Raw genomic sequence first — 24,727 nt, 5'->3', positions numbered from 1 at the left:
ACACTCCAGTTCAGCAGCCTGGGTTCGCAGGTTCAGATCAGCCACGCTCTGGAGGCATCCCACATACAAAATAGAGGAAGATTGGCCCAGATATTAGCTCAGGGTGAATCTTCCTCACCAAAAAAAAAAAAGCACTGAAAGAAAGTGCCTTGAAATACATTTTTTGAGGGCGGGCTCCATGGCCAAGTTGTTAAGTTTGCGCGCTCCACTTCAGCGGCCTAGGGTTTCACCACTTGAGATCCTGGGCGCGGACATGGCACCGCCCATCAGGACCATGCTGAGGTGGCGTCCCACAGAGCACAGCCAGAGGCACTCACACTAGAATATACAAGTATGTACTGGGGGGCTGTGGGGAGAAGAAGAAGGGAAAAAAAAGAAGATTGGCAACAGATGTTAGCTCAGGTGCCAATCTTAAAAAAAAACAAAAACCCTTTTTTTTAAATTTTCAAAATTGCAACCATTTATTCATGGAATCAGGCATTTTCAAAACTTAGAAACGTTGGCTCCTGACACAGGTGCCACACAGATTATAGTGAATCTGTTATAATTCACTATTTTAACATTATTCTAATGAATATGTTAAAGAGCATACCAGATTCTAGTGAATTAACTATGATTCTATAATGAGTAAATACTATTCAATAATTTGTTAGTACCAAACAAAACTAGGCATCAACACCCACCAGTGCATGCTCTCCCTGATGTGCCAGTAGGGACAGTGAATATAGAAAATTTAAAATTGTCAGTCTGTCAGAAACTGTAAGATCACAGAGATGTCTAGACTAGTCCTTTCCTCTCTTCTGAGGATGGTAGCCAAATTGCAAGAAGAAAAGTTATTGAAGAATCCTCCAGAAGAGCCCAAGTGCAGGTTTAACTCAGACATCACTACCATCATCGTTACCAAATTAAAAACAACATCCCTTTGTCTATGTGAACTCTAGCAGATCGCTGACTTTTCTTGAAGGAATGGAAGTGGTGGGAGAGGGCAGGGACTAGTTTTAGTCTCCAACAGCTTATTCCTTTTCCCTTAATATCTTGAGGGAATAGCCCTGGAATAATAGAACCATGCTACATTTTTGTGAAGCTCTGCCAGCATCCTTTTTTATTAGGGTAATAAAGGACTAGTTTAAAGAAAAGCAGTGGATAAGAATTCATAGCCCTGAAACATCAGGTTAAGAAGAAATATCAAGTTGATCCAACTTACAAGAGTTGTGCCGACGACGGAAACTTCTGGACTGACTCAAGGATTCCATGTGCCTGTCCACATAGCTCTTTGAACACTGCTGCTGCTGGGGGGAAACGGCAACATCTTGGCTCTTCACATCTGTCCTCTTAGGGATGTTCTGAGGGGCACTGCTGGAAGACACTGGCTTCTTGACCAACTTGCCCATGCCATTCTGATTGATACCTACTTGGTACCCAACACCAGAGGGGCCTAATTCTGTCTGATGGAGGTCTCCAAAGTGTTGGTTTTCTCCAGGACCTGGTATCTCCAGAATTTTTAATTCTGTAATGTCACCTGCCCTGAAACACACAAAAGAGTCCAAGTCTCAAAACTATAACAATGATAACAGTGATAAAACTAGCATCAATAGCAACCAGCCACACCTTTGCAGGGCTGCATTTCAATGAGTTAGCAGAGGCAGAAACTAGAAAAGGTGGTAGAGCACTCACAGACAAGGCTTAGCCACCAACATTCAACTGACACAGCACTGGCCTTTAAAGAGACCTACTGTTAATCACACAACTACCATTAGCATCTTACATTTCCAAAATGCTTAATGGTTTTTTTTCATTCATTCACTCAATTACTCATTCAACAGGGATATGTAGAGTACTTACAATGTGGTAAACACTGTGCTACGAATGGGTATATACAGATGAAAAGCAATACATGCCCACAAGGAACTTACACTCTGGTGAGCATAAAAGACAAGCAGACAATCAAAAGTGTTAAGTACTATAACAGAGGTGTGCAAAGAGGACTAGAGATCCCAAAAGCAAAATATATAAGTTAGTCTGGCAGAGACACATAAAACACTTAAGCTAAGTCTGGGTGGGGAGGGAAAATAAGAGTTGGCCAAGGACAGTATGGTAGGGAGACGGGCATTTCAGGCCAAGGCTCAGAGACTGAGAAAATGTGGCCCATTTGAGGAACTGCAAACGTTATGGCGCTACTAAGGGAAGGATGCTTGTGGAGGGCCATCAGGTGGTAAGGCTGTCGAGGTAATCAGGGACCAGATCATCATCACACTGGATTTTTCTGGTGGCTGCAGGGAAGGTGGAGAAACTAAAGGCAGGAGCACCAGTCAGGAGGCCAGACAAGAAATAAGAGATGAATAGGGCAAGTGACGATACAAAGGGAGAAGGGAGGATGGAACCAAGAGACATTTGGAATCCACAGGATTTGGTGACTAACCGAACATGAGGATCACAGAGAAAGAAGAATTTATTATGATTCCTAAGTTTCTAACTTGGGTGAAAGGTGTCAGTCACAAATTAAGGGTAGTCGATTGGAAGAAATCTGCAGGTAACATAATGAGTTCAGCTTTGAAAATCTTAAATTTAAGATATCTTGTGGGATATCCACTTGGAAACGACAATTAAAATAGTGTCTGGAGTTAAGATAATGGGCTTAAAGATTTGGGGTCTCATTAATGTATTAAAGGTACACATGAGATTGTCTAGAGAGAATACAGAGAACAGAAGCAAAGATAGAACTTTGAGTAAACCAATCTTAAAAAGTGAGTAGAAGAAAAAGAACCTGGGCAGAAAAAAAGATGTAAAGGAAGAATACATGGAAAGAAAATCCAAAGCAGTGACAGAGAAACTAAAAGAAGAGAGCACTTCAACAGTTAGGAAGTACTTGAGTAAGATTAGAACTGAGATACTGCAACTGAATTTGGCAATTAGGTCATTTGTAACCTTGGCAAGAGCTAATTCGGCAAGACGGTAAAGTTAGAAAAAAGATAATGGTGTGGTAAGGAAGGACTAGAGAATGAGGCCACAAAGGGAATGAAGGCAGATTGTTTTGCTCTGAAAAGAACTGTGGGTATAAAGAGAAGGGAAATGACAGGGCTATACTCAGTGGCAAATGCAACGTGTGGGCCAGGGGAGTATTTTTACTATGGGGGAGGCCTAGGAATGTTAGAATGCCAAGAGGAAAGAGACAGTATAAACGTTGGAACTGAAGACACAAAAGAGAGGGAGTAGAGTCTCAAAGCAGACAGAAAAGGATAGCATATAAAGCATAAATGATAAAGTTAGCCCTGAACATAAAGGGTATTTCTTCTATTGAGACTTCCGAGGAAGTAACAGATAACGAAACCTACAGAAACGGTTATGTGTCGGTATTGTTCAGAAAGTCAAGGAAGTTCGTGCTGGACAGTCTTTTTTTTTCTTAACATAAGAAAGCTCTCACAAAGTGGTGAAAAGAGGGATGTGAAAACAACTGAACTTGAGATCTGCTGCCAAACACAAAGAAAAATACATTCCTGTAACTAAGTGCTTTAGTTACCACCTACAGTGTGGTTCTGGAGATAAATTATAATACAAATCTACAAAGAGAGAGAGATTTATGCAGGGGGAAAAAAATCAATAAAGACCTTAGCTGTAAGAAAGGGCAAATAATACAAAACTGAGAAAGAAAATTTGAAATTCTAAAGGAAAACAGAAAGGTTATTCTGAATTTGACCCATTTAAATAATGTAACATCGCGTGCTTGAAATAGATTAGAAAAATGTTTTACAAACCCTGAATCATTCGCTGAAAGGTAATTATGACACAAAGTCTCTGCTGAAATAGCAGCGGGACTATAAGATCTAAAACTGCAAAATCTTGCCCCGACAAGACTCTACTCAAAAGCAGCCCTGTGCAAGAGAATACTGGCAATCAGATCTAGGTTCAAGCTCCATAGACCACCAGGCTGGATTTAGAAGAATCAGTCAAGACACTCACCTGAAGGTGACCTCTGGCACGAGGCACTTCACTCCATTGTGGAAAGGCCGAGTGAGAGAAATGGTCTGGCTGACCTGATCCACTGCTGACACTCTTCCCTGATAGACACCCAAGCTATCTCCACAGTTGATGGACACAATACTGCCCAGCCAATCCGTAGCCATGTTTCAGATGTGGGACCACCGTGGTGAGGAGGAACCATTCAGTGTGCCTTGAGAAACAAAGCTTTAATTAAATTCAGCAAATAGTATGTCAAGCTCTGTACCAGGTGTTGCTCAATACATATTCTGTCACATCTGTAATTGAAGTAATAAAGCATAAAAAATAAACATTTTTTTCAGTACAAGTAGGCATATTAATGAATAAGCAATATCAGTTAATATATATAAAGATCTTATCATTTCTTTAAAGCACATGTACTAGATGAAGATAATATATACCTAGACATTAAATCACACAAACTACAACCTGTTTATAATCTATTACATTTTATTACATCTGCCATCAGAATCTTCCTAAGAGAATATATTATGAACAAATAATACATAAAAAAAATAATACTGGTAATGTCAGAGTAGCTCATATCAGACTAACCCGCTTGTTGATGATAATGATAAATTCTGGACAAAAATTTTTTTTAAAAGCTGACTGAAAGCATTATAGAGCACTATACCTAACAACTACAGAACATACATTCTTTTCAAATCCACATAAAACGTTCGCCAAAATATGCTGGGCCTTAAAACTAGTATCAGTTTTGAAATCAGAGTACATTCTTTGTCCACAATAGAATTAAACTTGAAATTGGTAAGATATTTCAAATATTCCCAAATATCTGGAAATTAAGAAAGACATTTCTAAATAACATATGGGTTGAAGAAGAAATCAAAAGGGAGATTAAAAAATAGTTCAAACTCAATGATAATGTTAATACAATAAGCCAATATTTGTGGGATGCACTTAAAACCATGCTTAAAGGGAAATTTATAGCTTCAAATGCTTATATTAGAAAAGAAGAAAGATTTAAAACCAATGATTGAAGCTTCCAGCTTAAGAAGCTAGGAAAAAAAGAGCAAATTAACCCAAAGTTATTATAAAAGAAATAAATAGAAATCAATAAAACAGGGAACAAGAAAAATAAATAAAACCAAAATAGTTCTTTGAAAATATTAATAGTTGACAAATCCCTAACTAATGAAGAAAAAGAGAGAAAACATTGTCAATATCAGGAATGAACAAGGGGACTTCACAGGCATTAAAAAGTTAACTTTATGCTAGTAAATTTGACAACTTAGATGAAACAAATTTTTTGAAGACAAAAGTTACCAAAACTGATACAAGAATAAAAAGAAAATCTGAAAAAGTTTATATCTATTTAAAAAACTGAATCTGTCAAGAGAGTGAGAAGACAAGTGACACACTGGAAGAAAATATTTGCAAAAGACAGATCTCGATAAGAGACTGTTATCCAAAGTGTATAAAGAACTCTTAAACACAAAAATAAGAAAATGAACCATCTGATTAAAAACCGGGCAAAATATCTGGACATCTCACCAAAGAAGATATACAGATGGCAAAAAAAGCCTATGAAAAGTTGCTCTACATCACATGTTATCAGGGAAATGAAAATTAAAACGACAAGATACTACTACACACCTATTAGAATGATCAAAATCCAAAACACCGACAACATCAAATGCTGGAGAAGACATGGACCAAGAGGAATTCTCATTCATTGCTGGTAAGAACACAAAATAGTACAGCTACTTTAGAAGACAATTTGGCAGTTTCTTACAACACTAAATTTACTCTTACCATATGGTCCAGCAATCAACTCCTTGGTATTTACCCAAATGAGTTGAAAATTTATGTGCACACAAAAACCTGAACATGGATCCTTATAACAGCTTTATCCAAACTACCAAAACTTGGAAGCAACCAAGATGTCCTTCAGTAGGTGAATGGATAAATAAACTGTGGTATATCTGGACAATGGAATATTATTCAGTGCTAAAAAGAAATGAACTATCAAGCCATGCAAAAACATGGAGGAAACTTAAAAGGATACTACTAAGTGAAAGAAGTCACTCAAAAGGCTACACACTGTATGATTCCAACTATATGACATTCTGGAGAAGGCAAAACTATGGAGACAGTAAAAGGATCAGTAACTGCCAGGGGTTTGGGGGAGGGAAGGATGAAAAGGCAGAGCACCATTCTGTATGATACTATAAAAGCGAATACATGTCATTATACACATTTGCCAAAACCCATAGAATGTACAACATAAAGAATGAACCCTAATGTAACCTATGGACTCTGGATGACAATGATCTGTCAATGTATATTCACCAATTCTATCAAATGTACCACCGTGGTGCAGGATGTTGATAGTGCTATATGTGTGTGTGTGGGGGGCGGGTAGAAGGTATATGGGAACTCTCTGTACTACCTGCTCAATTCTGCTGAGACCCTAAAATGGCTCTAAAAAATGAAGTTTATTTACAAGAAAAATAATTGAATCTTTAATTTAAAACTTTCCCACAAAGAAAACTCCAGGCCTAGATGGCTTTATCAGTAAATTATCAAACATGTAAATAAGAAATAATGCCGATCTTATACAAACTTTCAGAAAATACAGGAGAATGAAACACTTCCCAATTCATTTAACAAGACCTACATAATCCTGATATGAAAGCTTGACAAAGGCATTACAAGAAAAAAGAAAAGATCAATATCCTGTACAAATATAAGCCAAAAATCGTCAAGAAAACATTAACAAATCAAATTCAGCAATTTTTTTTTTTGAGGAAGACTAGCCCTGAGCTAACATCCATCACCAATCCACCTCTTTTTGCTAAGGAAGATTGGCCCTGAGCTCACATCCGTGCCCATCTTCCTCTACTTTATATGTGGGACGCCTGCCTCAGCATGGCTTGACAAGTGGTGCCATTTCCGCACCAGGGATCTGAACTGACAAACCCTGGGCCACTGAAGCAGAACGTGTGCACTTAACTGCTGTGCCACCAGGCCGGCTCCCAGCAATATATTTTAAAAGGATAATATATCATGATTATTTAGGTGTTTACTCCTGGAATGCAAGGTTGGTTTGATATTTTAGAAATCTATCAATGCATTTCACCACGTTAACAAAACAAATGAGAAAGTCATATGATTTTTACCACACCAATAAATGCAGAAAACTATCATGATATCAAAACTAGACAAAGACAGTACCAAAGCAACAATAAAAACCAAAAAATAGCTACAGAACATCCCTCGTGAATACAGAAATAAAACTCCTTATCAAAATAGTGAATAGAATTCAGCAACATATAAAAAGAATTATACACCATAACTAAGTGGGGTTTAGTCCAAAGTGCAATGCTGGTTCAATGTTAGAAAACCAATGTAATCTACCATATTCACAGGCTAAAGAAGAAAAATCACATGATCATAGCAATTGATGCAGAAAAAGCATTTGACAAAATTCAACACCTACTAATGATAAAAACTGTCAGAAAAACAATTTTACCAATTTGATAAAGAATATCTACAAAAAAACCTTACAACTAACATTATCCTTAATGGTGAAAGACTGAATACTTCCCCCTAAGATCAAGAACAAGGCAAAAATGTCCAATCTCACCAATCATATTCAACATAGCACTGGAATTCTTGCAATTAGGCAAGAAAAGGAAATAAAAAGCACACAGATTGGAAAGGAAAAATAAACTGTCCCTATTTGCAGATGACATGATTGTCTATGTAGAAAATCCCAACAATCTATAAAACAAACTCTTAGAACTAACAAATTAGATTAACAAGGTCCCAAATACAAGATAAACATACAAAAGTCCATCTTACTTTAATATACTAGTAATGAACACATGGGCACTGAAATTTAAAATGCAATGCCATTTAAAATTGCTCAAAAAAAAAGAAATGCTAGGTCTAAATCTAACAAAACATGTACAGTATTTATATGCTGAAAGCTATACAATGCTAAGGAAAAAAATGAAAAATATAAATGGAGAGACATTCCACGTTCATGGATTGAAAGACTCAACACAGTAAGTATGTTGATTCTTCCCAAATTAGTATACAGGATTAATGCAATTCCTATCAAAATCCTAGCAAGATTTTTTCTTAATATAGACAAGATTATTCTAAAATTTACATGGAAAAGCAAAGGAATAAAATAGCTAAGTCAATTTTGACAAGAAAATGGGAGGAAGCAGTCTACCCAATTTCAAGACTTAATATATAGGTATAGCAATAAAGATTATGTGGTCTTGGTGGAAGAACAGACACACAGATCAATAGAACAGAATAGAAAACCCAGAAATAGACCCACACAAATATGCTGCACTGATTTTTGACAAAGTGCAAAAGTAATTCAATGGAGATAACACAGCTTTTACAACAAATGGTGCTGGAGCAAATGGATATCCACCAGTAAAAAATTAACCTTAACCTAAGTCTCATAACTTAAATATTTACTCAAAACAGATCATGGACTTAAATGTAAAATGTCAAACTATAAAACTTTTAGGAGAAACATAAGAGAAGTCTTTGGGATCTAGAGCAGGGGAAAGAGTTCTCAGACTTGATGCCAACAGCACAATCCATAAAAAGAGAAACTGATCAATTGGACTTCTTGAAAATTAAAAACTTTTGTTCTGCAAAAGCACTTATTAGAAGGATAAAAAAGACAAATTACACACTGGGAGAAAACATTTACAAAACCACATATCTGACAAAGACAAAGGACTAGTATCTAAAACATATAAAGAACTTTCAAAACTCAATAGCAAAAAGTGAATCCAATCAAAAATGGTCAAAAGACATTTCAACAAAGAAGATATGCAGATGGCAAATGAGCACATCAAAAGTTGTTCAATATCATTAACCATTTGGGAAATGCAAATTAAAACCACAATGAGCCATCATGACACACCCACCAGAATGGCTGAAATGAAAAACAGTGACAACACCAAGTGCTCACAAGGATGCAGAAAAACTAAATTACTCATATATTGCTGATGGGAATATTAAATGGTGCAACCATTCTGGGAAACAATTTGGCAATTTACTAAAAACCTAAACTAAACATGAAACTACTACATGAGCCAGTAATTGCACTACTGGTCATTTATCTCAGAGAATGGAAGACAAGCTCACACAAAAACCTACACATGAATGTTCATATCAGGTTTACTCCTAACAGCCCCAAACTGGAAACAACTCAGATATCTTCAATGGGTGACTGGTTAAACAAACTGTGGCACATTCATATCATGGAGAAAAAGTGAAAAAAGCCAATCCCAAAAGGTTACATTCTGGATGATTCCATTTGTGTAACATTCTTGAAATCACAAAATATAAACATAGAGAAGAGATTAGTGGTTCCCAGGGGTTAAGAAAGGGGTGGAGGCAGGAGGGAAATGGGTATGGCTATAAAAGGGTGACAAGAGGGATCCTTGTGGTAATGGAAATGGTTCTGTATCTTGACCATATCAATGTCAATATCCTGGCAGTGATATTGTACCATAGTTTTGCAAGATGTTACCAATGGGGAAAATCAGGTAGGGTATATGGAATCTCTCTCTGTATTATTTCTTACAAGTGCATATAAATCTACAGTTATCTCAAAAAGTTTAATTTTTAAAAAATTAATGTCTTCTACCACATTAACAAAATAAATGAAGAAATCATGTACAATCATATGGATAAATGCAGAAAAATAATTTGACAACATTCAACATCCATTCATGATATCAAAAGGAGGGGGGTTGGTATCTACAAAACAATTACACCTAACATCATATTAATGATGAAATAATGAATCCTTTCCCCTTAAGACTGGGACAAGGCAAGGATGTCCATTCTCACCACTTCTTTATTTTTTTTTTTAAAGATTTTTGATTTTATTCCTTTTTCTCCCCAAAGCCCCCCAGTACATAGCTATATATTCTTCGTTGTGGATCCTTCTAGTTGTGGCATGTGGGACGCTGCCTCAGCGTGGTTTGATGAGCAGTGCCATGTCCGCGCCCAGGATTCGAACCAACGAAACACTGGGCCGCCTGCAGCGGAGCGCGCAAACTTAACCACTCGGCCACAGGGCCAGCCCCCCATTCTCACCACTTCTACCTCTATTCAACACTATACTGTAGGTCCTAGCCAGTTCAATAAAAGAAAAGAAATAAAAAGCATAAATAGGAGCCGGCCCCGTGGCCAAGTGGTTAAGTTTGCACACTCCGTTTTGGCAGCCCAGGGTTTCACTGGTTTGGATCCTGGGTGTGGACACGGCACTGCTCATCAGGCCATGCTGAGGAGGCGTCCCACATGCCAGAACTAGAAGGACCTACAACTAAAATATACAACTATGTACTGGGGGGATTTGGGGAGAAATAGTAGGGGGAAAAAAGCATAAATATTGGAAAGGAAGAAGTAAAACTGTCTTTTTTGGTAAACTGTATGATTGACTATGTATGTAGAAAACTCTAAGGAATGTACCAAAAAAAAAAAAAAAACTACTAGAATAAGTGAACTTAGCAAGGTTACAGGATACATGCTCAATATAAAATAAACGTATTCTATATAATAGCAACAAACAAATGAAAATGAAATTTTAAGGTACTATTTATAATAGCACAGTCACATGCCTCATAACAATGTTTCAGTCAACGACAGACCCTAGATATAACAGTGGTCCCATAAAATTAGTACTATATAGCTTAGGTGTGCCAGTAGGCTACACCATCTAGGTTTGTGTAAGTACACTCTATGATGTTTGCACAACAATGAAATTACCCGAAGGTAACCCTGTTGTTAAGTGACATACGACTGTGTTAAAAACCATCAAATACTTAGGAATGAATCTAAAGGAAAATGTGCAGGACCTCACAATGAAAACTAGAAAAATTAAAAGAAGATTTACATAAATGGAGTCACATACCACATTCATGGATTGAAGAGCTTAATGTTGTCAAGTCTCCAAAATGATCTACAGATCAAATACAAGTATCAATAAAAATCCCAGCTGGCCTTTTTGGAGAAACTGAAAAAGTGGTTCTAAAATGTATATGGAAAGGAAAAAACAGAATAGCCAAAACAATCATGAAAAATAAAGTTAGGTGTTCTACATTACCTTATTACATTACCTGGTTTCAAGATTTACTACAAAGCGACAGAAATCAGTGTGCTGTTGGTGCAAGGACACAGATCAATGGGACAGAACAGAGTCCAGAAATAGACCCACACACATGTGGTCAACTGATTTCGGATCAAGGTAACAAGATAAATCAATAGAGAAATCAAAATATTTTTTCAATAAATGGTGCTACAACTAGAAATATATGAGAAAAAATAACAGTCTATTTCTATCCCACACCAGATACAAAAAAATTAATTTGAAATAAACAAACATAAAAGTTAAAGCTACTAGGGAAACAAAAAATTGAATAGCTTAGTGACTGTAGGTACAGAAACATTTCTTAGGTCAAACACAAATAAGTACTAATCATAAAAGAAAAAATCTGATGAATTAAATTTCATCAAAATTTTAAAGTTCTGCTCATCAAAAGTCACCATTAATGAATACAAATTGGAAGAGGTGCAAAAAAGATGCAGTGAAGCCAGTTAGGAGGTGATTAGAGCAGTCCATTTGAGAGATGATGGTAAGCTGGAATAGGGAGAATCAATGGAGATAGAAAAAGTTGATGGATTTAAGACCTATGTACAGGTGGTGGTTTGAATTTGGTGATGGTTTAATATGGTAGGTAATGGAAAGGGGGAAAAAATCACCATTGAAATGATAAAAGGTGAGTAGAACACACATAATCCCATAGCCTTTACACACATGCCATCGTATCGTGCAATGACAGTGGCAGCAGTAGCATTTCTTACACACTTACTATATCCTCACGCAGGAGCTAATACTTTAAGGGCAGTCTTTCCTTCATCCTCCATGACAATCCTATGAGGTAGCTACTTTACTACCCCATCTTACAGATGGGGAATTTGTAACAAAGAAATTACAATGGACATTTTACACACTTGTAACCACAGCATAAAGTCAGCTTCTTAGTACAATGGCATATTTTCTATGTTGTACATACTATTTCACTGCATTCATATATCATGGTTTTCTTGTCATTGGACATTTAGATAATTCCACTTTTCATAATTACAGTTAATGCAGCAACGATCAATTTCATTTAGTGCTTAAATTATTTTCTTAGGATAGAGCCTCAATCAGTCAAATCATCATTCTATCATGTTACAACATACTAAAGCAGAAAACTTCTTTTTCTCATAGGTAATTTTTTTTTCTCCCTAAAGCCCCCCGATACATAGTTGTATATATTTCAGTTGTGGGTCCTTCTAGTTGTGGCATGTGGGATGCTGCCTCAGCGTGGCCTGACGAGCAGTGCCATGTCTGCGCCCAGTATCCGAACCAGGAAACCCTGGGCCGCTGAAGTGGAGTGCACGAACTTAACCACTTGGCCACGGGGCCAGACCCCAGAAAACTATTTTTTAAGCCATTTTTTTTGGAAACCAAATCATTCTCTGGACGAGTTTAGATAGTTATACATTTAAAATAATGGTATTGTAACAAAATATTTAGGAAGATATTCCATAGAGTTTTGCCCCATTCCATAACCACTCCAGTGAAGGCTACATGCCGGGGAGCCAAGCACTTCAAGAAATCTCCAGACTTATGATGGCAAAAAGATGTTTCTCCCCTCTTCTATTATAATCACTCCAAAATGAGAGGAAAAATAAGAAAAGCTAAGCCATAATCAAGGAGAAAATATTTACAATAGCTTTATCTGATAAAGGACTTGTATCTGGCTAGGGGGTTGTCAATTTTGTTTGTCTTCTCAAAGAACCAGCTCTTTGTTTCATGGATCCTTTCTACTGCCTTTTTTGTTTCAATAGCATTTATTTCTGCTCTGATTTTTATTATTTCTCTCCTTCTGCTGAATTTGGGCTTTGTTGGTTCTTTTTCTAATTCAGTTAGGTGTAGTTTGAGACTGCTTATTTGGGATTTTTCTTGTTTGTTAAGGTGAGCCTGTGTTGTGATGAATTTCCCTCTTAATACGGCTTTTGCTGCATCCTGTATGAGTTGGTATGGCATGTTTTCATTTTCATTTGTCTCCAGGTATTTTCTGATTTCTCCTTTAATTTCTTCAATGATCCATTACTTATTCAATAGCATGTTGTTTAGTCTCCACATCTTTGTCCCTTTCTTAGCTATTTTCGTGTAATTAATTTTTAGCTTTATAGCATTGTGACCGGAAAAGATGCTTGTTATTACTTCAATCTTAAAGTTATTAAGGCTTGCCTTGCTTCCCAACATATGGTCTATCCTTGAGAATGTTCCATGCACACTTGAGAAGAATGTGTATTCTGCTGTTTAGGGATGAAGTGTTCTATATATGTCTATTAAGTCCAACTGGTCTAGCTTTTCATTTAATTCCAGTTTCCTTGTTGATTATCTGTCTGGATGATCTATCCATTGATGTGAGTGGAGTGTTGAGGTCCCCTACTATTATTGTATTATTAATATCTTACTTTAGGTTTGTTAATAGTTGCTTTATGTACTTTGGTGCTCCTGTGTTGGGTGCATAGATATTTATAAGTGTTATGTCTTCTTGGTGGAGTGTCCCTTTAATCATTATATACTGCCCCTCTTTGTCTCTCTTTACCTGTCTTATCTTAAAGTTTACTTTGTGTTATATAAGTATTGTGACGCCTGCTTTCTTTTGTTTGCCATTAGCTTAGAGTACTGTCTTCCAACCCTTCACTCTGAGCCTATGTTTGTCTTTGGAGCTGAGATGTGTTCCCTGGAGGCAGCATATTGTTGGCTCTTATTCTTTACTCCATCTTGCCACTCTATGTCTTTTCATTGGAGAATTCAATCCATTTACATTTAGGGTGACTGCCAACATATGAGGGCTTAATGCTGCCATTTTATCACTCATTTTCCAGTTCTCTTGCATTTCCTTTGTTTCTCGTCCTGTGTATTTTGGTCTACCAATTGAGTTATGTAGTTTTTTATGTTGTGTTTGTTTCTTTCCTCCTTATTTATTATTTGTGTCTCTGTTCTTTTTGTTTACTGGTTACCATGAGGTTTGTATTCAAAATCTCATAGATAATATAGCGCATTTTCTGATGGCCTCTTATTTCCTTAGACTAAACCAGTTCACTCCCTTTCCTCTGCCCCTCCTAAGGTGTTTTTTTCACATCTTATTCCATCTTGTGTTGTGAGTTTGTGGCTAAAATGACAAGATTATCTTTGTTTTTGGTGTTTTCCTTTCCTTTATCTTTAATGCTGTACTTGAGCATTTGCTAACTTGTTCTGATGTATAGCTACAATTTTCTGATTTTGTCTACCTATTTATCTCCTTACTCTGTGCTTTGTAACCCTTCTCCCTTTTTTCCCCCCAACCAGGTATGAGGGCCATCTTGAGGATTTCTTGTAAGGGGGGATCTCATGGCTATGAACTCCCTTAGTTTTTGTTTATCTGGGAAAGTTTTTACTTCTCCATCACATCTGAAGGATATTTTTTCTGGATAGAGTATTCTTGGCTGAAAGTTTCTGTCTTTCAAAGATTTGAATATGTCATTCTAGTCTCTCCCAGCCTGTAAGGTTTCTGCAGAGAAATCCGCTGAAAGCCTGATAGGGGTTCCTTTGAAGGTTATTTTCTTCTGCCTTGCTGCCCTTGGTATTTTTCCTTTTGCATTCACTTTTGCCAGTTTCATTGCTATATGCCTTGTGCTAAGTCTTTTTTCTTTTAAGATTTTTTTTTAATTTTAATTTTTTTTGAGGAAGATTAGCCCTGAGCTAACTACTGCCAATCTTCCTCTTTTTGCTGAGGAAGACTGGCCCTGAGCTAACATCCATGCCCATTTTCCTCTATTTTATACGTGGGACACCTACCACAGCATGGCTTTTGCCAAGCAGTGCCATGTCCACACCCGGGATCCAAACCGGCGAACCCTACGCCACCAAGAAGTGGAACATGCCAACTTAACAGCTGTGCCACCAGGCCAGCCCCTTGTTAGGTCTTTTTACATCAACATATTTAGGAGATCTGGTAGCCTCTTCCACATGGATTTCCATCTCCTTCCCTAGGTTTGGGAAGTTCTCTGCTATTATCTCTTTGAACAAGCTTTCTGCTCCATTCTCTTTCTCTTCTCCCTCTGGAATACCTATAACTCTTATGTTGCATTTCCTAATTGAGTCAGCTATGTCTCAGGGACTTTCTTCGTTTCTTTTTAATCTTAGTTCTCTCTCCTCCTCTATCTGGAGCATTTCAACATGTCTATCCTCAATTATGCTGATTCACTCCTCTATGATGTCCACTCATTCAGGGAATCCATATTTTGTTTTATCTCTTCCATTGTGTCTTTCATCTCTAATATTTCTTATTGATTCTTCTTTATAGTTCAACCTCTTTTGTAAAGTAGCTCCTGAACTCATTGAATTGTTTCTCTAATTCTCTTTTAACTTGTGGAGTTTTTTGATGATCGCTATTTTAAATTCTCTGTCATTTAGGTAACACATTTCTGTGTTCTCAGGACTGATTTCTGGGTACTTGTCATCTTCTCTCTGGTCTGGAGATTTAATATAATTTGATACTGCTAGAGGGCATGGCTCTATTTTTACATATCATGGTATTATTTAGTCACAGTTGCCACCTATCACCACTGAGTGGGGGTCAAGAGCAACGTATTCTGAGCCCTCTGCATTCCGCCAAGATCCCAGGCACTGGAGCTGGCGCTGGGCGGGTTGGGTGGAGGGGCACTTTCTTCTGCATGCTCTTGGGGTTTTCCTCACTCTGCTCTATCTGTTCTCCTGGGGTGCTGGCTTGATGAGGTCACCCCCCACAACAGCTCTCACTCTGATAGAGAGCTTCCCTCTAGGCTGTAAGAGCCCTCAGGGATCTTCGACATTCCCACGAATGAACGTCCCCTCCCCTGTTCCTTCTTTCTTAGAGGCTGCCTGCAGTCTCGGATCGCAGTCTTTTGGGGAGGGAGCGAAAACTTCTCTTACCCCATTCCACCTCCTCCAAGTAGGGGCTCCAGCCTCCCTGCCCTCTGTCATATGGCTGTGTGGGTCTCTCAGACGTCTTTTGTGTTGTTTGGATGTCCTCTGTTGGAGTATGAATGTCTTTTCCATTGTATGGTGGAGGGGAGAGATTACTGGGAAGCTCACTCCACCATTATGCTCGCAAAACTATTTTATAGCGAGAAAAATCATACGTGATTGCCACTAGAGTGGAGACTTTATTAAAAAGGGCACAGGGGCCTTCTGGTGTAATAGAAATGTTCTATATTTTTACTGATGCAGTAGTTACAAGGATGTACACATTTATCAAAACTCACTGAACTGGGTACTTAACATCTGTGCATTTTATTGTACATAAACTATATCCCAATAAAAAAGGAGAAAAGTATATGTAGCCAACATAATCACCATATGCCACAAAATATTTAGCCATTCCTCCAATATAAGAGAAGATTAATTTCCTAGAAAGATTTTCTACAAAACATAAAATGAAAATTCACATATACAGCAGTTTCTAGCAAGATGTCTATTAGGCGTCTCAAAAGTGTCCAAAAGAGAATTTCTCCAGCCCCACACTCACATCTCCCAATTTGTTCTTTCCCAAGCTGTTCCCATCTCAATAAATGGCACCAACATCCACCAAGTTGCTTAGGTCAAGGAAAAAAAAAAAGTTACCCTTAATTCTTTCCTGTCTTTCATCCTATACATTCAATGCAACAGCAAATCCTATTGTCACCACCTTAAAAATATGTCCATTTCTCTCCATCTCCACTATTGCCTTTCTAGTCCAAGACACCTCATGATTACAAGAATTCCCTAACTGGTCTCTGCTCCCACTCCTGCCCCCTTCCTTCAATTCTTTCTCTACACCACAGCCAGAGCAAATTTTAAAATGTAAATCAGTTGTCATGATCCTGCTTAACAACTGTACTTATAATCAAGTCCAACTCCCTTTCCATGGACTATAGGCCCTACATGATCTGATTTCCGCTAACCTTTACAGCTTTATCTCTCATCACTCCCTTCCCACTATTGTAAAGAAACAGTGACCTTCTTATTCTTCCTCAAATATATAAGCTTGTTGCCTCCAGAACTCTAAACCAGGCATTCTCAAAACATTCTTTCCCCAGCCCTGTGAAGGGCTAGTTCCATCTCGTGTTTCTGGTATCTGCTAAAATGTCACCATCCCAAAGAGGCCTTTCCTGCCTACCCAATCTGATGTAGCTACTCCCCAACACTCTCCAACACCTCATCTCCTGTTATGATCTCAAAATGAATCACCACATGAATTATCTTGTCTGTTTATGTTACATGTGTAACCCCACCAGAATGTAAGCTCCACGAGAGCAAGGGACCCTGTTTTGTTTAGCCAACAAGAGTGCCTAGAATGGAAGAGGAGCTCAATAAATATTTATTCAATCAATGAATGAATTAGATGTAATAAATCTGACAGAAGTTAATCACTCAAAATCTAGAGTATCTAAATATTTATATCTAAATGCTTTGGCTCTTCTTGGAAATGGCTGTAAAACTAAAATATCCTTTAAGCATACTCTATGCAAAATCATATCTATTTTAGATCTGAAATCTAACACTGCCCTACACACAGAAGGAAGTCAGGAAATAGCAGATGAGTATAAACATAACACACAATATTAAGTTCGAAATGAAATACTGGCTTAGCGTTTTCCATGAAAAACAGAAAAGAAATAGAACAGCATTTCAAGTTGTTTTCAAATATTAATTTCAGAAATATACTTAGATAAAATATAGAGTCTAAAAAAGGAAAAACAGCAAAACAACATATAAAGGAGAAAAAAGCACTCCTGTGGTGAAGAGTATGCCCCATCAGAAACACAAAAACCTAAAGACAAACTCAGGTAGTTCTCTAGTGATCTGAGCAAGTATCACAAAACTAGGCTGACAGAACAGAAAATAAAAGAAACAATGTATTAGCAGGCTCATCCTTAAGATTTTTTTGTACATTTTATTATAGAAAATTTCAAACATACAAAAATGTCGACAGAACAGCATAATGAACACCCACATATCCATCACTGAGTTGCAACAATTATCAATATATCTATAAGAATTTAAGAGATCAGGTGAATTTCCAATGCAACAGAATTTCTACAACACTGATGATGGTAAAAGGCACGAAATACACATACTTTAGGCTTATTTCCACCTTCCTAATCAGCCACGTCTACCTAACATCACAAAAGTATGAAATTCCTTTCCTATCATTTACACCCCCTCGTAATCCTACTCTGATGCTTATTTTAGATAGATTCAGAATGAAAAGCTGTAATAAGAATTCTAAAAATACCAGAAATTAATCAGATGTGAAGACTTTTTACTTCTTCATTCAACACATCTGTATGACGCTGATGTTGTACATTCAAGCTTATATTATGTTAATAACTGAGTAGAATGTTTAATAATTCTAAAGTGGATTGCTAGTTTACAAGTATGTGTGTTTCTATTTAGTTCTATATGAATAGAAACTTTTTAAAAAGTAACCACTAACTGTGTAACAAACTGTCCTTTCATTATCTGAAACTCTCCTCTATGTAAACTACAACATTAATGCATTATTCAAAACTCATCACATAAGTTTATTCCATAAAGAAAACTCCTTTATTAACTGAAAACAGTAAATCTAAAACAAGTGGAGTGCCATCACCTGGGTTCCTAATCAGATGAATACACTAAGGATGGGGGCTTCATGAATTACAGGGCTAATACCATGGCAAAAGAAGAGCCACAGCTGAAGCGAGAGATCTAGGAGGATCTTCGATGCCTTTTATTTTCTACTTTTCTATCAAGGTATAAACTATATAGTAAGTCTACATATTTTAAGTGTACAGCTCAATGAATTTTTACACATTAACAGCCCCACATAACCACCACCCATATCAAGACAGAGGATATTGCACACGCCCCACAAGGTTCCACTGTGTCCTCACAATGGTAGTCATTATTCTGATATCTATCACAAAAGATCAGTTTAGCCTGTTTTTGAACTTCATAGAAATTGAATCGTAAAGGTTCTCTTTTAAAGTGTTTGGCTTCTTTTGCTCAAGATTACCGCTGTGAGATTCATCCTTGTTGTTGCATGTGGCAATAGCTCATTCTCTCTCATGGCTATGTAGTATTCTTTTATATAACTGTGCCTCAATGTATTTATCCATTCTACTGTTGATAGACAGTTGGGTTATTTCCAGTTTGGGGGCTACTATGAATAAAGAACTAAACATTTTTGTATATGTGTTTGTGGTGGACAAATGTACCCATTTATGCTGGGTACATTCCATATTACATAGGAAGTCAGAGTAGATGAGAACTATTTTGCTCAAATGCTGAACTTTCAGGACTTTCCGACTACCAAATTCCACACTAAGTATGAGAGTTTACTGTTTCATTTCTTTTATAAGTAGTCTTTGTATAACAAAGTCAAGTAGCCTAAATAGTCTTCTACCCATTACACAACTGAGGTAGTTGCCAAAACGATCCACAAACTACAAATAAACAACTTGCCAATTACAGACCTATCCACTTTCATCTCAACTGTCACATCAGACAGAACTCACAGCATTCAGATCCAAGGAGCAACTCTTTGATCTGCTAGGGACAATTACAATCAACAGCTGTGAGTGAGTGAGTGGTTAGTTATGCATTTCTGAAAAGCTAGGCATTTTTCCACGCATCTATCTGGAAAGGTGTCTGTAGAATCAAAATCTTGGGAATGGCAGAGATCTTAAAAGAAAACATCTAGTACAATCCTAATACTAACTCCCCATCTTCCATAAAAGGTGGCATAGTGAAAAGGGCATGGACTTCAGAAGTCAGACATCACAGGTCCTGGTTCACTTCTGGACTTCACCACTTACCAGCACTATGACCCGGACAAATTATCCTAATCTGAGTCTCAATTGCCTCAACTATAAAATGGGAATTATACCAACTTTACCACCACCTCACAGAACCACTGTGAAGATTAAGTGAGATAATCTATATAGTTTCTACCATATAATGAATTTTACTTCAAATGTCTCCTTTTAGCAGAAAGAATACTGGCTAGATAGGGGACTTGAGTTATGTCCCTAGAAAATCATACTGTGAGGGCCACCTCCCTCTTCACCCAAACAAAACTACAAAAAGGCCTGAATTACCTCTACAACATCTTGGAAATGTCCCAATCTTCAAAGTGGAATACACACATCCCCAGGGGTACACAAAGATAGGCAAGCAAGGGAATCAATTTCCATACTACTCTTCCATAAACCTGATCTGCCCAGATAACTGGATTATCAGTAAAAAATTTTCAACCATAGGGGCTGGCCCAGTGGCCTAGTGGTTAAGTTCAGTGCACTCTGCTTTGGCAGCCCAGGTTCAGTTCCCAGGTGCAGAGCTACACCACTTGTTGGCAGCCATGCTGTGGTGGCAACCCACATACAACATAGCGGAAGCTTGGCACGGATGTTAGCTCAGGGCAAATCTTCCTCAGGGGGAAAAAAAAGTTCAACCATAAAATGTATTATTTTGGCACCGGGGTCAGAAAACTAGGCCCGTGGGCTAAATTTGGCCCACTACCAATAAACTTGCATTGAAGCACAACCATGCCCAGCTGTTTGCTTATTGTCATGGCTGTTTTCACACTACAATGAGATAGTTGAGTAGTTATGACAGAGACCACATGGCCCACAAAGACTACTAGCTGGCCCTTTACAGAAAAACTTTGCTGACTCCTGCTTTAGGATAAAATTCCGTGGGAAAAGAATGGGTACATTCAAAAAGGAAAAATATGAAATGGACAAAATCCCAGACCAAAAAAATTACCAAAACTGACTCAAGGACTAAAAGAAAATCTGACTAGACTTATATCAAGTAAACAAATAAAGAAATTGAATTAATAGTTAAAAATCTTTCCACAAAGAAAAGCCCAGGCCCAGAAGCCTTCACAAATTCTATCAAACATATGAAAAGAAATAATTAACAATCCTACAAAAACTCTTTCAGAAAACAGAAGAGGAACATTTCCCAACTCATTTTATGAGGATAGTATTACTCTGATACTATGGCCAAAGACATCAAAAGGAAAACCTCAGACCGATATCTCTTATGAACAGTCACACAAAAATTCTTAACAAAATATTAGCAAATTGAATTCAGCAACACATAAAAAGTATTATACACCATAACTAAGTGGGGTTCAGTCCATGAACACAAGATTAACTTAACATCTAAAATCAAGCAATAAAACACACCATTTATACACATACACATCTTAGCGTTATTTTAATATAAAAAAGGTTATTTGTATATTTTAAAAATATCACATTGCTACTGTATTTAGATAACTTTGTATTTTTAAAAAGCCAATGTTTACAACATGTCAGAAATTACATGCTAAACTACTTAAAATTAGTCTTTTTTTTCTTTTTGAGGAAGATTAGCACTGAGCTAACATCTGCTGCCAAATCTCCTCTCTTTGATGAGGAAGACTGGCCCTGAGCTAACATCCATGCCCATCTTCCTCTACTTTATATGTGGGACGCCTGCCACAGCATGTGGGGGGATGCTTGCCAAGCGGTGCCATGTCAGCATCCGGGATTCTAACCAGCGAACCCCGGGCCACCGAAGCGGAACAAGCACACTTAACCGCTGCGCTACGGGGCTGGCCCCTAAACCACTTAAAATTAAATACTTAAACTACTTAAATTTCTGATGAAAAATTTCAGACGCCAACTTAAAAACATGTAAGAGATACACAGATTTCCCAATGTTTTGGACACTCTCAAGCAAAAATATTTTACCATCACTGACCCTGAATATACCCGAAATGACAAAGGGAAAAGGAATCACTCATGCCAAAGCAAGTCCACTGTATCTTCAGCCAGCCAATAAAAAACAACTTTTTAAAATTTAACAAATCTGACTCCTTTTAACTTTTACCCCAAAACTAATTTACTCTTGAAGAGTACCCAGACCTAAACCTAATATTCCCAGTGTGAGCCAACCAGTGCTGAGTCAAGTACTGCAACCTTACCTTCCCATTCTAGATTGTATATTTTCCTAATGCAATCTACTACTGCAGGTCACATCCATTCTTCTCATAGTCTAACCACACCACTGATTCAGATGACTGAGACTCCACATATTTTTATTACATGAACCTCTCCTAAGTCACATCTCTACCTTCATTAACTGGTATAATTGAATTTTTTTGACCCAAGTGAAATTCCTCATGTTTATATGACCCTTCCATTTCATTAAACTGTACTGTGCAAATCTTGAGATTAACCAGATGATACTTTCTCTCGTCACTCCATAAACACAAGTTTGTTAAGCTCACCTTCCAGATAAGGCTTCAAATACATATTGTGTATAAAGAAAGTGATAGAGTCTCAACTCAGATTACCAGAATCCCAGCTGTAAATTGTGTCCATAAATCAAACCCCTCCAGACATAGATGCTTGTGACTCCATCTAATTTTACCACAAACTGGCAAATTCCCCCACATCACCCACCAGGTCATCCTAAAAGACTTAACAAACGCCTTATTAAAATTCTGACACACTGTCACTATGGATACTATACTCTTTTGAGATACAAATTTGGATGTCCTGCCCTGTTCTGGCTAAATTTAGAACTCTAGTAACCCTGCTCCTCTGCCTGATAAGAACAGAAAAATGACACTTTCCACTTTGCATTAATTACAGAATCTCAGGAATTGCAAGGATCTTAAACATTTTCTTGTCCAATGTCTGTCAAACTAAAGGTCTTTAGCTGTCAGACCCATTAGCAGTCAGAGTCAATTCAATAAGTTGCAATCAACTTTTTTTTTCTTTTAATGAAACAGAAGATGTCAAAGGGCATCATACGTAGAAAGGGTAAACTTCTGTTTCCTGCACGTGTGTGTGTACACACAGTCTGTGCATGCAGGGGGCACACTTAAGTCATGATGTAAAATGTATCTAACTGTGGGTCACAGGTCAAAAAAGTTTAAGAAACACCTTGCTAGTCCCACCACCTTACCCTCACAAGGAAGCTCCACAAAAAAATTCTTAGTAATCAAAAAGTTATTTGTAATGATCTTCACCTTATACGGAGAAACCAACAAATAGCAATTTTGTGCTAATTACACCTAATCTACCATTCAACAAAAAACAAGACTAAATCCATTTGAGGTTTCCAGTTGAAACACTCATCTGCTCAGAGACAGTCACTTGTTTTAATGGGATTTAGACATATTTGACAGCAGGCTGAAATCAGGTTATTCTGTGGTTAGGGAAGAAAACAAAAACCATTCTGAGCCTCGAGTTCCTCATCTGTAACCACAGGAGAGGATTGTTAGGACTCCTAGCTCCGAAATTACGAGATTTTATTGAAAACCAACCGGCCAAGCAGAGGAAGACTATGCTTCCCACACACCAAAACACTTTAACCACTCAACAAGTCAATTATTGGTAAATTCAATCACTATCACACAAAGAGTACAAATAAGAATCAGCTCCGACTTAAATCAATAGCCGGAAAGAAATCAAGGGGAAATCCCTAGGATTCAGCATTAGCTGCGCCCGAGTAGGTATCGTTAATTTCTCAGCCACTCTCCCCTCTCACACCCCAGTTCACCTCTGTCCTCAAACTATCAGTCATGGATGTGGTACTCGAGCTCTTCCCTGCCACCCTACTCCACTGTGCAAAAGGAAACTGAGGCATGGAGCAATGAGTGGGCGAGCTGCAGCAGCCATCAACAAGGCTAAACCAAGAGCCTAGGCCGCTAAAGCCTCATGCCTCACACAATTCCCAGGCTACTCAGAATCCTGCTGTTCTCGGCCTCGCATCTCAAACCACAGCCCTGACGCAACCCCCAGTACCTGGCCGCCTGGGCACCCAACGCGGTCACCAGCTCGCGCCCGCCTCCGTAAGGGTCTACAAGGCCTGGAACCCCGAAGCCTAAACGCAAACCCGCCTGGCAACCCCGGAAGCCCCCTCCCACGAGCGCCCACAGACCAGCCGCCTCCCCTCACTCCCACCTCCACGCCGTCTGGCCTACGCCTCCTCCGCACACCACACCAGGGCGAGCCCGCAACTCCAGAACACCCAGAGACTGAGGGGCTTCTCCACACCCACCCCCACAGCTGCGCCCCCGCCGCCGGAAACTCCTCTCGTCTTCACGCCACCGTCGTGAGGTCACTTCCGGCGCGACGCTTTGGACACCCGAGGGCAGGCCGTTGAGGGGCGGGGTGCCCGGGAAATTTGAAAGCTTGCGAGAACGCGGCCAGGGCCAGCCCGGCGGCCTTCCAGAACCGCGCCTGGGCGGCTATTTTGCGTGCTCCGCCTACTTGTTTTGGGTGGAGTCCTGGTTAGAGTTGAGGCCCTGCCTCCCTCTCCCGCCCAGATTCTTGGGGGCCTCTGCTTTCTCTTGCAGTCTTGATGAAATGCTCCCCCTTTGCTTCAGTCCCCCTTGCGCTAGTCGCCGAACAAGAGCGGAGGCGTTTGTGGGGGAGGGCTGCTGACGTGGACCCCATACTTGATCATTTGCAGCTGTGGGACGCAATAAGCGGGCTCCCGCGACGGATTAAAGGAAACGACATTCTCTCCGTGGTTGATCTTCAAAGTTTCTCAGCTTCAGCTCATTTTGGGGTTAGCGTCAGCCATTCTGTGCTTGACTGCTCTCCT

The 24,727-nt window shown here is 38.5% G+C and overlaps 1 protein-coding gene across 8 annotated transcripts in view; it reads right to left on the bottom strand.

Annotated features, from left to right (window-relative positions):
- EDC3 (enhancer of mRNA decapping 3) overlaps positions 1-24,291 on the bottom strand; it is a 59,823-nt gene extending 35,532 nt beyond the window's left edge. For 2 of the 8 annotated variants that reach the window (XR_011526954.1, XM_070575146.1), the window contains exons 1-4: positions 24,082-24,232; positions 5,614-5,695; positions 3,958-4,168; positions 1,205-1,524 (exon numbers count right to left, since the gene is read on the bottom strand). Coding sequence is in view for 4 of the 8 variants with exons in the window: in XM_070575146.1 (XP_070431247.1) it covers positions 1,205-1,524; positions 3,958-4,121 (484 nt within the window). In the remaining 4 variants the exon portion in view is untranslated. Of the gene's footprint in view, positions 1-1,204; positions 1,525-3,957; positions 4,169-5,613; positions 5,696-24,081 lie in introns of all 8 variants that reach the window. The other 6 variants (XR_011526955.1, XM_070575139.1, XR_011526956.1 and 3 more) reach the window with 5 other exon arrangements.
- Between the last annotated feature and the right edge of the window lie 436 nt (positions 24,292-24,727).

This window comes from Equus przewalskii, chromosome 1 (assembly GCF_037783145.1).
Source record: "Equus przewalskii isolate Varuska chromosome 1, EquPr2, whole genome shotgun sequence".
Classification (NCBI taxonomy): domain Eukaryota; kingdom Metazoa; phylum Chordata; class Mammalia; order Perissodactyla; family Equidae; genus Equus; species Equus przewalskii.
The sequence above is the reverse complement of the archived record's forward strand: the minus strand, read 5'-3'. Positions and strand labels throughout refer to the sequence as shown.